The 16,836-nt window shown below is 37.7% G+C and overlaps 1 protein-coding gene across 1 annotated transcript in view; it reads left to right on the top strand.

Annotated features, from left to right (window-relative positions):
* Positions 1 to 9,536, top strand: part of LOC142658106 (sodium- and chloride-dependent GABA transporter 1) — a 141,363-nt gene extending 131,827 nt beyond the window's left edge. Inside the window, exons 13-15 of the mRNA XM_075833853.1 lie at positions 3,960 to 4,060; positions 6,494 to 6,661; positions 7,452 to 9,536. Of these exons, the coding sequence (XP_075689968.1) occupies positions 3,960 to 4,060; positions 6,494 to 6,661; positions 7,452 to 7,556 (374 nt within the window). The 3' untranslated portion in view covers positions 7,557 to 9,536. The remainder of the gene's footprint in view (positions 1 to 3,959; positions 4,061 to 6,493; positions 6,662 to 7,451) is intronic.
* The last annotated feature ends 7,300 nt before the right edge of the window (positions 9,537 to 16,836 follow it).

Here is a 16,836-nt window from a genome sequence, read left to right as displayed (position 1 = left end):
TATTTACCGTTCTGGAAGGATCTGGAACCATCTATGCAGAAAAACCTCAAAATTACTGTCATACACATTTAATCTGGATTACTCATTGGGGTCTCATACACATTTTGTAGACCTCATAGAACCAAATTCATTAATTCAAAACAAAATAAAGCACAAAACTACCTGATCAGTCCCTTCACCATTCTTTCCTATTTGGACTCTGCGAAAGTAATGTAGTAGAGTTCAAAACTACATATCTGAACATAATAAAGTTGGGCACTCCATCTGGGGGGCACTAGTTTATCCCCCTGTAATACCCAACAGCCTGGAACAAAAATGACTTTCTCCTGACAAAAATACATTTTATCTTTAAAATGACTTGCAATCATTTACCTGTAAAACATCTCACATTTTCAAAAATAACATTTAGGCAGCACTATAGCACGCGCCTCATGTGTGAAAACAAAAACAAAACAAAACAATTGTAATTAGTTATTCAATAAAACAGAAAATAATATATCTGGTAATATTAATTACTGCAAACCAATAAACTATATATAAGAATAGGGAACATTGGGGGTACATACATTTTCAAGACCCAGTGTCTCACAATAATTGTATTTTAATTCATTTGAATTAACACCAAAACATTCCAACATTAAATCTTATCACATCATAACACATAAATAATGCAGCGTAACTTTATCTTTTTGCAGACAAATCCAGCTGGTTGTAATATTTTTCTCGCTTGGTGTAGTTACGGACAACAGCGCATGCGCAAAGATAAGAAACATTCCATTACACAGAAAAAAGAAACTGATTTTAACCCCATACACAAAACACTAAGAATATTTGTTTTTTAGACATTACTGCTGTTAAAAATAAGAGCATACAATATAGATCTAAAATCAGTGCAATATTGTAATCCCTTGTCTCATCAGTCCATGCTCTATATATAAGCTTATACCAGTCTGCTTCTCAGACTTCACACTGCACACGTTATATCACACACGTTACATCACACAGCCGCTCCCCGTCACAATCTATAGTAGCCATCACATTCTACAGGAGGGGGTCACGCACTCACTCCTCACAGCTTCTGTTCTCACAATCTTAACAATTTCAATGTTCACTGTCGGCAAAAATTCTCCCATAGATTCACACATCTGTACAACAACTCAAGACAACGTACGTATCTGCAATCATTCATCACACTAAAAACTTTCAACATACCTGCTGGATAAACACTGCGTGTCAGGAGATGTGACGTCATGACCGCTAATTCCGGCCTCGGCAATGAATGAGTGAACCATGTTTGTAAGAATAAGCTTCCTACGTACCGGCTGGTTTTTGATATTCACTGATGCAAATGCCGTCAGGCTTCCAGCGACAGCGTATCGGACGAGCAATCTCCGGCGTTTTCGGCACCAAAAACTGTTAACGCAATCATGGGCCAACATATATTAGACTGAAATTTGTAATGGGTATGTCAACCGATACCCGCCCTCCAGTGATTTATCCAGCTTCCAAATCATAGGTGATATATATATATATATCTGAGAGAAAAGATGACACACGAGACCATGCTTGTATGCTCAAAATCCTTCTCCGCAGTTTATTGATCCAAACAAGTATACTGTATAAGTACAATGACAGGAAATGTGTAGGCTTTGCTTTCAGCCAATCATCTACAATATGACAATGACTCTGATTCAGCCAATGAGAATATTTCAATACATTATAATAATTCTCCACTCTCCAAGGTTCCTACAAGTTAATTAGTCTCTACTTCTTATCTCACTAGAGAATGGACTGTAGATAAGATTAAATCATTTAAACAGAGCGCTTCTCCAGGGCTCATCACCCCCTCCCCATAGTAAACAATGTCATTGTCCATTCCACGGAGGCTATTTGATCTGCTCCTTACAAGAGTAATAAAACATTCAATTCAAGAACACAACATAGAATTGCTTCAGGACATCTGCTGACATATTACTTTTTACTTATTGATCTCAAGATGGCTCCTTCAGGCCAAAAGATGGATTCCAATGATCCAAAATGGACGCCTACCATACAAGATGGAGTCCATGCAAAATTTTATCTTTTAAACATATTCTAATCCCTTAAGGCCCCTCTGACGTGTCCTTTCACCAGTACACAGTCTCCTAGTTGTAGCTTGTGCACCCCTGGGATGGAATCTGAGTCTGGAATAGAAGAAAACACTGCAGCATGTGTTACGGTCAACTCTTTACTGAGGGAAATGACAAAATTAACAAGGCTATAATTTCCTACTGATTTGGTTGGGCCGGGCGTGACCTCATCAGGGGGTGGGGGCGGCCTCTCCCACAGGAAACACATTGCTCAGCTGTGAGAGGGTTTTACTGCCCACAATGAGGACACACCCAACATGAGGGACCGTCGCCATTATACGGCGGTGGCAGGGCCTGTGGTTTATAATACACATAACATAATATAATGCCTTTCTTATTCCTAACTCCCCTTTGTTCTCTCGATTACCTTTTGCCCAGTCTCCGGCTTGTAGCCGCCCTCCCCTATGCTTCCCGCACACTTCCATCAATTTCTTCGTTTTACTCACATACTGTTATCCTTCCCTTCGATTCACCAAATCATACGAATAGGATCGTCCGGGTACGGGTGATCTTGATGATTTGAATATGGACCGTAAACCATCCATTCTAACCTTCTATATCCTTCACGTAATCTATATAACAACTTTTGGTCTGCAACCCTCTAGTGACCGGTTTCACCATGGTCTGGCCAAAATATAACAACTTTTGGTCTGCAACCCTCTAGTGACCGGTTCACCGGGGTCTGGCCAACATATTACCTACGACGTATCACATGTCTTAAGAGTGTTTTATAGACTCCGCATGTCTGCGTGTCCCTGTATAAGACATGTTATATTTTCTATCTAGTCCCTAATTACTCAGAGGATGGTTAGTCGGGTGCAACTAATTTCTTACGGGTTCGTGACCACACAGCGGGGATATCTCTCCTGTTGCCTGAGGTAATCCAGCCAACCGACTAGGGTGCTACATATTCCCACAAGACCGTCCACTAACACAGATAAGTCGAAGATTTATAAAATCAACTGACTAACCGTGTTATTGTGGAGGTGATCAGGCTCCTTTAGTGGGCAGTCCCGGGTCATCTGCTTCACCCTGTGGTCGTCGGTTGTCCGGATTCCGAAATACCCTCGAGTGTAGCCCCACGCTGGGTGCCAATTGTCAGGGTTCCTTTTCCCTGTTATTCCACACCGAATAACCACCTCTATAAATTGGAAACTGAGGGCATGCATGGAAGAAATGCACCAGACAGAGTTGTTGGTAAAGATCCTCCCTCAGTGAAGTAGGAAGTACAACTGAACTTTATTAAACAAAGAATTACAAGTGTCCTCCCTAGAGATGTTTGGACGTGCTTAAGCCCTATTGGTTCTATTCAGTTGTGAGTTCATCTGCACACTCCTCTTGCATTCCAGGGGCGGTGTCTTCCATAGGCGTGTTCCTTATGCAGACTCCATCTTGTTGCATACATTCAAATTCTTTGTGAAATATAATGATATTTCGTTTATGTAAGTTAATAATATTTTTGCAAGCAATATACAGGCTAATGATCCCTGACACGTATACATAAAAAGGGGAGAAAGACCACTGGACAAACCACCACCTTAGGGGTCCTGTGGTGGTGATTTGTCCAGTGGTCTTCTAAAGCAAAGTAATACAAGAGGGCATATAAGAATAGAACATTAAAGGTTGAATGTTTTTCCTTTAAAAATAACAAAAAAAACTAACAAAGCATTTTCTGTGAAAAATCGAATTTTCATATAGTAAGACCAAAAAGTAATGTATATGACACATACAGCATATGGTCCCATTAAAATAACACATATCACTATCATAAGAAATATTGTTTTATCTAAATTATCCATATTTTATTTAAAACATTCACATTTCTTCCAGGTGTTAACAGATTTTATGACAACATTGAAGAAATGGTTGGTTACAGGCCTTGTCTTTGGTGGAAACTCTGTTGGTCATTCTTCACACCCATCGTTGTAGGGGTAAGATGACATTAAATGTTTAATTGGCAGGCATTATATATTATTGAGAGAAAATACTGTTACACAGTGCTCAAATATGTTGGTTATGTTGCAAATAGATAGAGCAAAGCACAGTCCGATGGAGCATGCCACAAGTTTTTTTTTCCTGTCGGTTTGTTTGAAATCCAACAGAGACAGCTATGGAAATGGAGGCATAGGAGATACGGTAATATGAAGTGCAAGTAGGAGGTTGTACGGAGCTGTAATATGGTTGTGTGTATCAGCCCTGAGTTCACACATCGCAGTCAAAGTGCGTTTTTGCTGTGATTTGCAGTTGCAGCAAAAAAAATAATATTTTGACCGCAACATGTGAACCCAGCCTCAGATTGCAATTACCAGTGCTATGAAGGGGACAATCTTTAAAATGTGTATGTTGGCATTGTGTAGCTACAGGCCTAGAAATGTTCCCATCATTGTAGGTGTGTGCATAGTGGGGGACTAAATAAAAATAATAAATACACATATTATGCGTGGTTTTATTGATATCATAAAATGTACTGATATATGGACTTCAAGCTGCTATAATGCTTTAAGATTTAAAGTGTACCTGTTACTCCACACAAAATCCAAATTAGCTGATAATCTACTAGTTGTTATGTTACTTGTGTAATACTGTTGGTTTTTATCGCTCCATGTTGAATTTTACAGTGTCCCCGATGCCAGAATTGTTTGCACCACTAGATGCATTTTTCTCTTGAAGGGGGGGGGGGGGGGGGGCATATTAAAAGGCAGGGAAGCTTGCAAGTAGTTTTCTAAATCGACTTCTGTTTCCTTACTACCCATAATGTATAGCGCATTATTACTGTCCAATCTCAAGCCATCTGGTCCTAAACTCATCGTCTCTGTTAGCAAGCATTGACAGAGAGGAGAGCCAGACCATACAGTTACAGTAGACTATAGTACTTCGAATCCCCTTCACAATGGTCAGTGTAAAATACACCCCCATTTCCCGTTCTCCGTTCTAGCTGGTCTGTAACTAGAGACGGAAAGAACCTGACGACAGGCAGTGGACTGCAAATAGCTCAGAAGTGAGACACCAAGTGGCAGTGTGTTCAGAAGGATTTTTCACAAGGAAAACAGATTGGGTAATATTAATAATATATTACACTTGACAGTGACCATTTAAAGTTGTGGTTTAGAGTTACAGGACTACTCGTCCAGGGGCGTTTTCCGATGTTAGCACAAAATTAGAGCTTTGGCAAGTTCGAGTGATGTCACTACTATTCAGCTATTTTAATTGCAGCTACTAGAGGGCACACGCTTCGCCAACACGTTTCAAAAACTAACGGAGAAAAACGCAAGTTTTCTAAACTCGTTTGCAAAGTGTATGCCCTCTCATGGCCGGATTCAAGATAGCTCAATAGTAGTGACGTCATTCGAGATGGCCGGAACTCTGAAATCAGGAAATGCCGGGGCGTCCTGTAACCCAAAATCAAAAGTTTAAATCTGGGAGCATTATAGCGGCTTGGAGCGTGGATCGTAAAAGTGGAGATTGAAAAAGAGCTAGATTCATGAAGGGAGAGAACCATCAAAGTAGCATAAAGTGAGTAGACCTTTATATATACTCTACAAATAAGCATTTATAGATTTGGTAAATTTCTTGCCTCAATGTGCCTTTCTATTTAACCCATCAATAGCGGTTTGATTTTTTCAACCGTATCCATTTCACTTCTCTTCTTACTACACAGAAGTTGTGTCTTTTGTGTATGTTGAGCGCAGTGGTGTATGATTTTTAAATATATATATATTTGTTGTTTCGATTGTACAGATGTAGCCATCTTTATCTTGACTTTTAACGCATTAAATACACAGTGGCAAGATCCCTTATCTTGAATTTTTCAATGGTTTGGCTGTGAGATATCACGCTGCATCATGTTATCAGAGTTAAGATAAAGATGACTACATCCGTGCTTAGTAATATGTTACACCATGTTGCGCCATTTATTTTGTAGAACAATTTAAAAAAAAAGTAAAGTAACAGACAGTTATGAATAAGGGATTTCACTAAAAAAATTTATATGTAAAATAATAATAATAATAATAATAATAATAAAACAAAAATATCAACACTAAATTCTTTTTTGAGCCCACAAGATTTGACAAATATAAAATAAACTTGGATGTTCTTTCACAAACCACTTTGTAATACACTGATTAATGAAATGTCAACAAGTTTCCCTTAGGAAAGAGCTTTAGAGACGCTTCTATTTTTGTCCCTTTTGACGCCAGACTAAAAGTACTTTGCATTAATTTTGTTGATGTTGACTTTGTGACCTTTTCAACGCTAATTCAGATTTGAGTTAGTTTACCTTGTAAGAATTTTTGTTGCAAGTCAGAAATACATCTGTATTTTATAAACGTTTATGGCTTATTGTTGTTGTTTTTTTTTTGCAGGGAGTGTTCATTTTCAGCGCTGTTCAAATGACTCCACTTACCATGGGCAACTATGTTTTCCCTTCTTGGGGACAAGGAGTTGGCTGGTTCATGGCTTTATCTTCAATGGTGCTGATTCCTGGTTACATGATATATTTGTTCCTATCCCTTAAAGGGTCTTTAAAACAGGTATGGACTGTGACCATTCACTGAATTACTTCTTAATCACATATTTAGATTTAATGGTGAAAAAGTTGTAGGATGCACAGCTGACAACACGATGAGGTCTTGACAAATTGTAATATTTTATGCCACCCCAAAATTGGGGAAATAAAAAAAAGTTATTTTTTGTTATTGTTTATTTGGGGGGTTGTTATAGTTATTATAATACCAATATGTATGCAAATGTTTTAGGATTTTTATGTAATAAAATCTTTTTTTATTTAATTTTAGTTTTTACTTAAATAAAAGGAAATTTCCCTTCCCTTTTCCCATTCCTTGGTTGAATTTGATGGGCATGTGCCTTTTTTCAACCGTACTAACTATGTAACTATTTAACTTTGGGTATTATTATTTTTTTTGCATTAAAGGGGTTGTACTCGATTAGAAAACATGGCTGTTTTCTTTCAGAAACAGCGCCACACCTGTGCATGGGTTGTGTCGGGTATTGCTGCTCAGCTATATTAATGTGAATGGGTCTGAGCTGCAATACCACACACAACCTGTGGATAGGTGTGGCACTATTTTTGGAAGAAGACACACTTTTCTAATCTGGACAACCCCTTTAATCTTACTGAACTATTTTTGGCACTACTAGTGGACTTTTACCTTTTATCATTGCTTGTAAATTTAAATGCATAGTAAATATATTAAATTAAGCTTTCTAAAGGGCAGAAATAGAGATAAATTTAATCTCATCACAGCATATTCACAATGGGGAATTATGGAGAATTATACGATAATGTTTTTTTTTCTACAGCGTCTACAGGTCATGATCCGGCCAACTGAGGATGTTGTTCACAATGAAAATGGGCCCGAACAGTTGTCAAAGAGTAACTCTGCCAACAAGGAAGCCTATATATAAACATACTGTACTAAAGAAGTGCAGTTGTTTTAATTTTCTAAATACAAAATGGTTGACATGACCACATAATTACATCTGGAATAAAGAATTTACCTACCTCCAGTGGCAAAAAAAGGGGACCATCACCAGTAGAGCACAAGGAAATCAACTAGGTTATTTTCTTACTGTTTTGTGGAATAACATGAATGGTTTGCGTGTTCAGGCAATTTAGACTGTTAACGTTTTTATCTTTACTGCAAGAGTTGAATTTGTAAACCGAAAAAAAAACACCATTTTTAAAGCGATATTTGGCTATGAAAATATGTTTTGTGTGATTGATTTTTAATTCTGAAACATTTCTTAGAGGCAGCTCCCGAGACTTTGAATAAAACCCATAAAAAGGTTAGTATCTCTCTTTTTTTACTCAGCATTTTTACAGAACAAGGGTAGATAACACAGATGTTTGAAGGATTTTCATTTTTCAATTATTGTAGAAAATTGTCTTTTATTTTTGTCAAAAGTTTTCTTAAAGAGAATGATTGATTTTTTTTTCTTATTGAAGAAATGAAAGCACAAGTTCAAGGGACCAAATTTACATAGACATTTATTAAAGAAATATTAAAAAAATAAAAATTATAATCTATAAGCCAGATACCAGCCTTTTCTTAACGCAATTACACAATCCATTCTATACTTTATTAAAAAAATATATATATATTAATTAATCAATTATTAATTAAATTCAAAACTTTACAAGTCATTTAAATAATGAGACCTGTTAATTTTATTTCTATAAAAAGGGCATTCACATAAACTGTTGGATTGCAATTTCCATTATGTTATGAAAAAGGACAAAGATACACCCTTATGCCACGCAACACCCCTGGTTGGATTTACTGCACCTTGTAAATGATCAAAGTGTTCAATGTTCCATAATATAACAAAACAAAGGAAAAGAAACAAATACTTGTTGCCTGATTAAAATTGGCATTTCCTTTTGGTCAATTTGAGGCACAACGTCTACATTGGTGATAGATGACTGTGTTGCACAATGAACTTTCTCTTTAACAAAGTCTTGTGCTTTTTAAAATGTTATATAGCACATACTTTAGAGCTATTACGTGATAATATGTTTCTTGTGGATGTTAGTTGGGTATGTCATTTTTGTCCAAAGAGTGAAAAAAAAAATTATCTATATATGTTATTGCAATAAATCAATATTCTAAGAATGTCAAGCACATTTATTGTAAAAAATATATACAAATATTTTAACGGAATTTGTACAACAGTATTGTTTCGTAGATCCTGAAATGTCTCATATCAAATGTAACATATTCTAAATTATAATAATGTATGTCTGTAGTGCAACCAGGCAGAACGTCTTGTTGTAACTTTATTTTGTATACAATGTCATCTATTATTCTTCGTGAAGTTCATGCAGTACCATCGTCAATGAGCCATTGGCTCCTGATGGCTGTTTAATATATGTACTACAGTCCAATGTCGTTCAGAAAAATAAATACAGTATTTAAATGTTTGATTGTATACAACACGTACATACAAAAAAAAAATTACAAATATGCTTTGTAGCAATCTTATATACAAAATATCTACTTAGCAGAATAGTGATGTAGGAACTACTGTGTTTCAATTGTCAATAACTGTATCTTTTTGTAGTCTCTTCCCTGATAAAAAAAATATATTCTATCATCCAATAAGCTTAACCGCAATAAGATATTATGTCAAGACTCAAATAAAGTTATCTCTATATATATATATAAAATCTATATGTAATGTAACATATGCATAGTAAAACTATATACAGAGCTTGTTAACGGAAAAAATATCCTTTATATTTAGTATCTTGCAACCTGTTCTATGGACCAAATGTAATATAAGATACATTTTAAATGTCTTTTAATGGTGTCTCTGTAAGAAAAGCACGGTTGTCATGTACGTTTATGAATTTAGAAATCAAATAAAGGATATATTACAAATAAAGTATGCACCGAGTTTTCTTCTGTTAAGAGGGGTTGTGATTTTCCAAGGTAATGCCAAACATTTATTTTTGAGTGATTTTGACAACCTACCCATTAAGCAAATGACATGCCTATTGTGAACCACCTATATCTAGTAGATTTCTCCAGTTTGTCCCTTGGATCAGCTTCAAACTGTTAAGTAATTGCATATTTTACTTACAACCTTATATTATTAAAAACGTAGCATTTTCCATTTAAGCGCCACCTGAAAAATATAATTTGACTAGCTACCACTTATTGTAGCTAATGGCTTGCAGATCCCCATTGTGCTTCTTTTTTTTTTGCAATATGTTATTTTATACGCTTTCAACCAATTTATACAACTTTTCCAGGACTTGTGCTGGCAGGTGTCATTATGAAGATACTCTGGTCACGATATTTTTTTTACTTTGCATTAGTTGTAAACTTTTAGTCTGAACATAAAAAAAGTGCAGCTGTATATTACAGTATATAAATATTGCTGAAATAACATGTTGTGTTGTCTCTACATTTATAGTATATAGTGTTTAGATGACATATACTGTAGACTGATATATATATGTATTTATATATATATATATATATAGATATATATATCTATATATATATATATATATATATATATATATATATATATAGATATAGATATATATATATATCTATCTATATATATATATATATATATATAGATAGATATATATATATATCTATATATATATATATATATAGATAGATAGATATATATATATATATAGATAGATAGATATATATATACACCAGTAGAAAGGCAGCAGCACTCTGTTTCCAAGTGAGAAATCCAATAGTAAAGGGTGCCAGCTGATAGTCCCGATCCAAAGACCATACAGATATCCCAAAAGAAAATCCAGCAGCACTCCGATAATGAAGGTGAAAAAAAGTGAAGTTTATTGTGCCAACATGGCAAGTGCAACGTTTCCGTCCCACCTTGGGACCTTTTTTAAGGTGGGACGGAAACGTTGCACTTGCCATGTTGGCACAATAAACTTCCCTTCTTTTCACCTTCATTATCGGAGTGCTGCTGGATTTTCTTTTGAGATATATATATATATATATATATATATATATATATATATATATAGATACCTTTACAGATATCCTATAAAGATATCCTATATCTATGGCCAAGATAAAATGTCAAGTAAGTAAGCAAACATCTCTTTCCACAAATGGAGTCCTTTCCTCTGATGTAACCGATCTGTGATGTATAGGATTATTTCTAGTGTTCGCTTGCTGTCTGCAAGTTATAGCTACAGTCCAGAGTAGGGCTTTCCCACCAGAGCACCAGAGGATCCTCTGGTAGACCTAGGCTAATAGGCACCAAAGATCCAGCAGAAAACAACACCATTTGGAGATGACTTTGGAGCTAATCACATGACACTAGGGTCTATTGCTTATATGTTGATTAAAATATGAATCTATTATACCTTACTGGTGTTAGTGTGTGTACAGTGATAACTGCAAAGCTTATAATGCATTACAATAGAGCAGATGTACTACTGTGTTTGGGCCTAGGAAGTGTTGAAAAAGGTGCCAAATTTTGGCACAGAATAGGACGCTTTTGTTCCACAAATGGACCTGGCTAATCTGAAAAGAGGCCTGACATAAAATGTGCAAAAACAAATGCACAAAAAAACTGGCACAAAATTCTGGTTCAAAACTAGCCAAATCAAAAGTGGTATAAAGAACAGAATAGTGTCTAACAGGTCAGACCAGATGCAACAAAATAGCATGCACCACTGTGATAAATTTTGTCCATTTTGTGCCTTCCTGGTGTAAGTTTACATTGTCTTGCTATTAATTACTATTAATACATTGGTAATTGTGCACCAATGTTCTGTATGAATCAATATGGCCCTCATAATCATTTACTTTTGTAAACCCAAGGATCCCCAGTCCAACTCTGTTATAGGTGCTGGTGTTCAGTGGTATATTTAGTGGATAGTCAGGGCCGTATTTACCACTAGGCACTGGGGGTCTTTGCGTTGGGCGGCACCAGACATCATAACTTTTTGCTTATTTCTTTTTTCAAAATGCTCCCCTGCTGTCCTCCCTAATTGACAGTAAATCCAGTGTTTTTTTGCATGGTGGGGGGGAGAGGTACGACAACGACGTGCAGATTTGTCTTGTATATGCTGGACTCATGGTAGTCTCAGTACACAGTTCAGTTAGTACAGTGCTGATTGGTGTAGCAGCAGTCAGCATGGGCTGCTGTCCACTGCTTCACCAATCAGAGAAGAGAACAGTCAGCAGAAGGGGGAAGCACCGCCGGACTTCTGCTGCTTGTCTACAGACTCCGGCCCGCCGACCTGTTCAATGCAAGTGACAGCAGCCGGTGAGGAAAGCCAGGAGTAGGCGTTGCCGGACCAACGCTGCCCACCTTGAAGACACCTGCCTGCCGACTACAACTATGATGGTACTTTGGTAGGGATGATGAGGGTACCAGTGGAGGGGCACTATTCCATGGTAGTGCCACACAGCCCCCTCCCTGGTAGTGCCACACAGCCCTCTCCCTGGTAGTACCACACAGACTACCTCCCTGGTAGTTCCACACAACCCCCTCACTGGAGGTAGCGCCTACACAGCGAGCCCTGTTCCCTGTAGGTAGCACCTTTGAGGGGTCTTGCTGTGTGGCAGGGGGGGCAGTGTGGCAGGGAGGGGGCAGTATGGCACTACCTGGGAGGGGGCTTTTTGGCACTACCTGGGAGGGCGGCTGTGTGGCACAACCTGGGAGAGGGCTGTGTAGCACTACCCGGGAGGGGAGCTCTGTGGCACTATGGCACTACCTGGGAGGGGGGCTGTGTGGTAGTACCTACGAGGGGGGCTGTGTGGCAGTACCTATGAGGGGGGCTGTGTGGCAGTACCTATGAGGGGGGCTGTGTCACAGTACCTACGAGGAGGTTATTTTAATAGCGACTGCGGCACTTAAACCAGCACCCTCCAAATGCAATACATTTCTAGAGATCGCTGGTTTAAGTCCCCCAGGGGGACTAATAAAAAGTGTAAAAAAAGTTAAATACATTTTTCAGGATTTGAAAAAAAATATTAAAGGTTAAAAAAACCAAAACCTTTTCCCATTTTCCCCCAAGCACAATATAAAAACAATGCAATATACCATTATTTAACGTGCACATTGAACAGCGTAAAAAAAAAAGTTAAAACACCAGAATCGTTGTTTTTTGGTCACCTTAGCGCTACATTTTTTCCAATAAAAAGTGATCAAAAAATCGTATGTACCAAAAACAGTACCATTAAAAACTACAGCTCGTCCCGCAAAAAAATAAGACCACACACCACTCAATCGACCAAAAAAAACAAAGTTATGGCTCTCAGATTGTGGTGAAACAGAGCAATTTATTTTTAAATGTAATAAAATACCATCAATGTAGTTGTATGAGATTATAAAATAGCAGCACCACTCCTGTTTATAGGCAATCTCTGGTATTGCATTCACTTGGGGCTAAGCTGCAATACCGGAGACTGCCTATGGACAAGAGTAGCGCTGTTTCTGGAAGAAAGTTTCCATGTACATACAATCCTTTTAACCATTCAAGACATAGGACACCATACCCTCATATTGTACTGGAAAACAAAACAAAAAACCATCTTTGTAGGGTGGAATGTGGAAAAAAAATTGAGATTCCTCAATTTTTTGGGTTTCATTTTTACAGGATTCACTGTGTGGTAAAAACAACATGTTAACTTTATTCTGGAGGTCAATACGATTACAGCAATACCAAATTTATATTGTGCTTTTTAATGTCATCCTACTTTTACAAAGAAAATATTATTTGTTAAAAAAAAAATATTTGTTTTGTGTTGTCACATTCTGACAGCCAGAACTTTTTTATTTTTCTGTAAATGGAACGGAAACTTGTGTACAAACGAGACCAATTTATCACAGTAGAGCATTGTGTGATATATTGGTAGACATGTTAGGGACATTTCCTTTAGCCACCTCTAGACTGACTTATTTTACACCAATACTTTCCCAAATCTGGTGCATTTTACAACTTTGCTTAGCCCTGACCCCTTTTCAAATCTGTCTGATTCATTAACTGTGACATAGAAGTGATCATAAATAGTGTAGGTCAATTGCTTCAGGTTGTATTCATGCTCGGCCAAGTGTGAGTTGGTAGAGATAGCTGTCGGAGTAATGAGCATTTGGCCGACAGCTATAATAAGTGTATGAACAGCTTTAGGGTGTGGTCCAACTATACGACATCCGCATGCAGCCGAAACACCACCCACAAGCAGGGACCAATGGCTGCATGGTTTTACTGGGTATATCGACAAAATTGTGCGACCATTGGCCACTGCCTGTGGGCGGAGTTTCAGCCACATGTGGAAGCCGTGCGTGGGACCGTACCCTCTGCCTCACTCATCGATAGGGGACGTGAGCATTAAAGTGCCTAGGGCAGCATTAACTCTAAATACGGCCCTGTGGATAGTCCCTAAAATTCAGATCTGTCAGGCTAACCTATACCCCTTCTGCCTTTACCATACTTTGGCCAATTAGAAAGATACTTGGATTCTGCCCTGTCCCCTGAGGACTGGACAGGTTCTCCTGACATGACTGGGGTCTTCTATCTCAGAATATACATGTTGGTGTATCTATACCAAGATTTGATAGCAATGGTCTAAAATCCTCCCCTTGTCAGATAAAATTCTTAGCTTATACAATAAAGTCTGCTTGGTCTTTTTCTGAAACAATATTGAACAAGTGCTTATATCTCTCACATCTGAATCCTGAAATAGAACTAAAATTGGAGTTTCTTAGACACTTTTTATCTCTGAATAAAGGACAGACAAACTACATCTTTGAATAAAGTTATACTTCAACTAAACCAGATTATGCAAATGATAAAATTGATGACAAAAGTCCCATAGAAAAAGTACCAAATTTCGGCATATATTGGTGCAATTTGTAGCAATTTAGACCCGAAGGACCCTCTTATTATTATACACAATTTAAATCCTTTAAAGTGACTTTAAGGCAAGCTTATGGAGGGCGAAAGGATAAAGAACCAATAAAGAACAATGTAACGCATCTAATTCCAGTCTAGATATGTAAACTTGTGAATTCCAGTACTCAAGATTTCTAATTACGTGAAGTGGTACATATACTGATATACAGATAAAAAATAGAGTCTCCAAGGCGCTGCTGCACGGGGAAGCAATGAGCATAAAGGAAGTGTAAGGTATAGGTGATTTATTAGAAACAAGGCTACGCGTTTCAATGCCGCACCATGATGGCCTGATGAAGATGCCGGTGCGGCATTGAAACGCGTAGCCTTGTTTCTAATAAATCACCTATACCTTACACTTCCTTTATGCTCATTGCTTCCCCGTGCAGCAGCGCCTTGGAGACTCTATTTTTTATCTGTATATCAGTATATCCCTTGCGGTTTTCCGTGGAACACCGGCACCGAGTCCTGGCAGCAGCAGCAACCATTCTCTCCACTGTTCGTTGTCCTTTGATCCTAGGTGAGCACCTAATTGGATTTCTGGATTTTGCATCTCTTTACCCTTGGTAATCTACACTATGTGGCGCTGTGTTTTGTGTCTCTTATCTATCTGTGAAGTGGTACATGGCATCTAAAGGCCAAGATAGTTGCTCCAAAATGATGCCCTGCAATTGAAATGGATTTAAACCTAAGCAGGATAAGAACAAAATAGAATGTTTTAATTTGTTTTTATGAAGAGGTGAGCAGAAGCCTAGACAGAAGGGCCGCTGTAAATATAGTATTTTTGGACTTTGCAAAGGCATTTGACACTGTCCCTTATAGTCGTCTAATGGGTAAATTAAGGACTATAGGTTTAGAAAGTATCGTTTGTAATTGGATTGGGAATTGGCTCAAGGACTGTATCCAGAGAGTTGTGGTCAATGATTCCTACTCTGAATGGTCCCCGGTTATAAGTGGTGTACCCCAGGGTTCAGTGCTGGGACCACTATTATTCAACTTATTTATTAATGATATAGAGGATGGGATTAATAGCACTATTTCTATTTTTGCAGAGCTATGTAATATTGTTCAGTCTATAGAAGATGGTTTGAATACACTAAGAGTTTGGGCATACACTTGGCAAATTAAGTTTAATGTAGATAATGTCAAGTTATGCATCTGGGTACCAACAAGCTGCGTGCATCATATGTCCTAGGGGGAGCTACAATGGGGGAGTCACTTGTTGAGATGGATCTGGGTGTACTTGTAGATCATAAAATAAATAACAGAATGCAATGTCAATCAGCTGCTTCAAAGGCCAGCAAGATATTGTCGTGTATTAAAAAAGCCATGGACTTGCGGGACAAGGATATAATATTACCATTTAAAGCATTAGTGAGGCCTCATCTAGAATATGCAGTTCAGTTCTGGGCTCCAGTTCATAGAAAGGATGCCCTGGAGTTGGAAAAAATACAAAGAAGCGCAACGAAGCTAATAAGGGGCATGGAGAATCTAAGTTATGAGGAAAGATGAAAATAATTAAAACTATCTAGCCTTGAAAAGAGACGACTAAGGGGGGACATGATCAACTTATATAAATATATGAATGGCACATACAAAAAATATGTTGAAATCCTGTTCCATGTAAAACCCCCTCAAAAAACAAGGGGGCACTCCCTCCGTCTGGAAAAAGAAAGGTTCAACCTGCAGAGGCGACAAGCGTTCTTTACTGTGAGAACTATGAATCTATGGAAAAGTCACCGCAGGAGCTGGTAACAGCAGGGACAGTAGATGGCTTTAAAAAAGGCTTAGATAATTTCCTAGAACAAAAAAATATTAGCTCCTATGTGTAGAAATTGTTCCCTTCCCTTTCCCATTCCTTGGTTGAACTTGATGGACATGTCTTTTTTCAACCGTACTAACTATGTAACTGCTAAATAGATAGAAGCGGTAGGTATTTAACTGTCTTGTATATAAAATATAATGTTATTTAAAGTCTTTTTTTTTATCATTAAATGACCTGATGCAAGGAGGAATCACATGTGACTAGTCTATTGAGGGGCCAAGTATGTAGACGTAGTACCAAATAGATATAGATCAGCAGCACAGGATCAGGAAGATTAAATTGGGTGCACGCCTCTTGGGTCACAGTCCAAAATAATTCCTCAGTATAGGCAAAACAAAGTGAGGCAGCACTACCAAATTTCTGAAAAAAATCATCCTTTTATTCCATGTCCGACGTTTCAGCTCAGTGTGAGCCTTTCTCATTCATAAAAGGATCTTTTTTTCAAAAATTTAGTA

Source organism: Rhinoderma darwinii, chromosome 7 (assembly GCF_050947455.1).
Source record: "Rhinoderma darwinii isolate aRhiDar2 chromosome 7, aRhiDar2.hap1, whole genome shotgun sequence".
Taxonomy (NCBI): domain Eukaryota; kingdom Metazoa; phylum Chordata; class Amphibia; order Anura; family Rhinodermatidae; genus Rhinoderma; species Rhinoderma darwinii.
The sequence above is the reverse complement of the archived record's forward strand: the minus strand, read 5'-3'. Positions and strand labels throughout refer to the sequence as shown.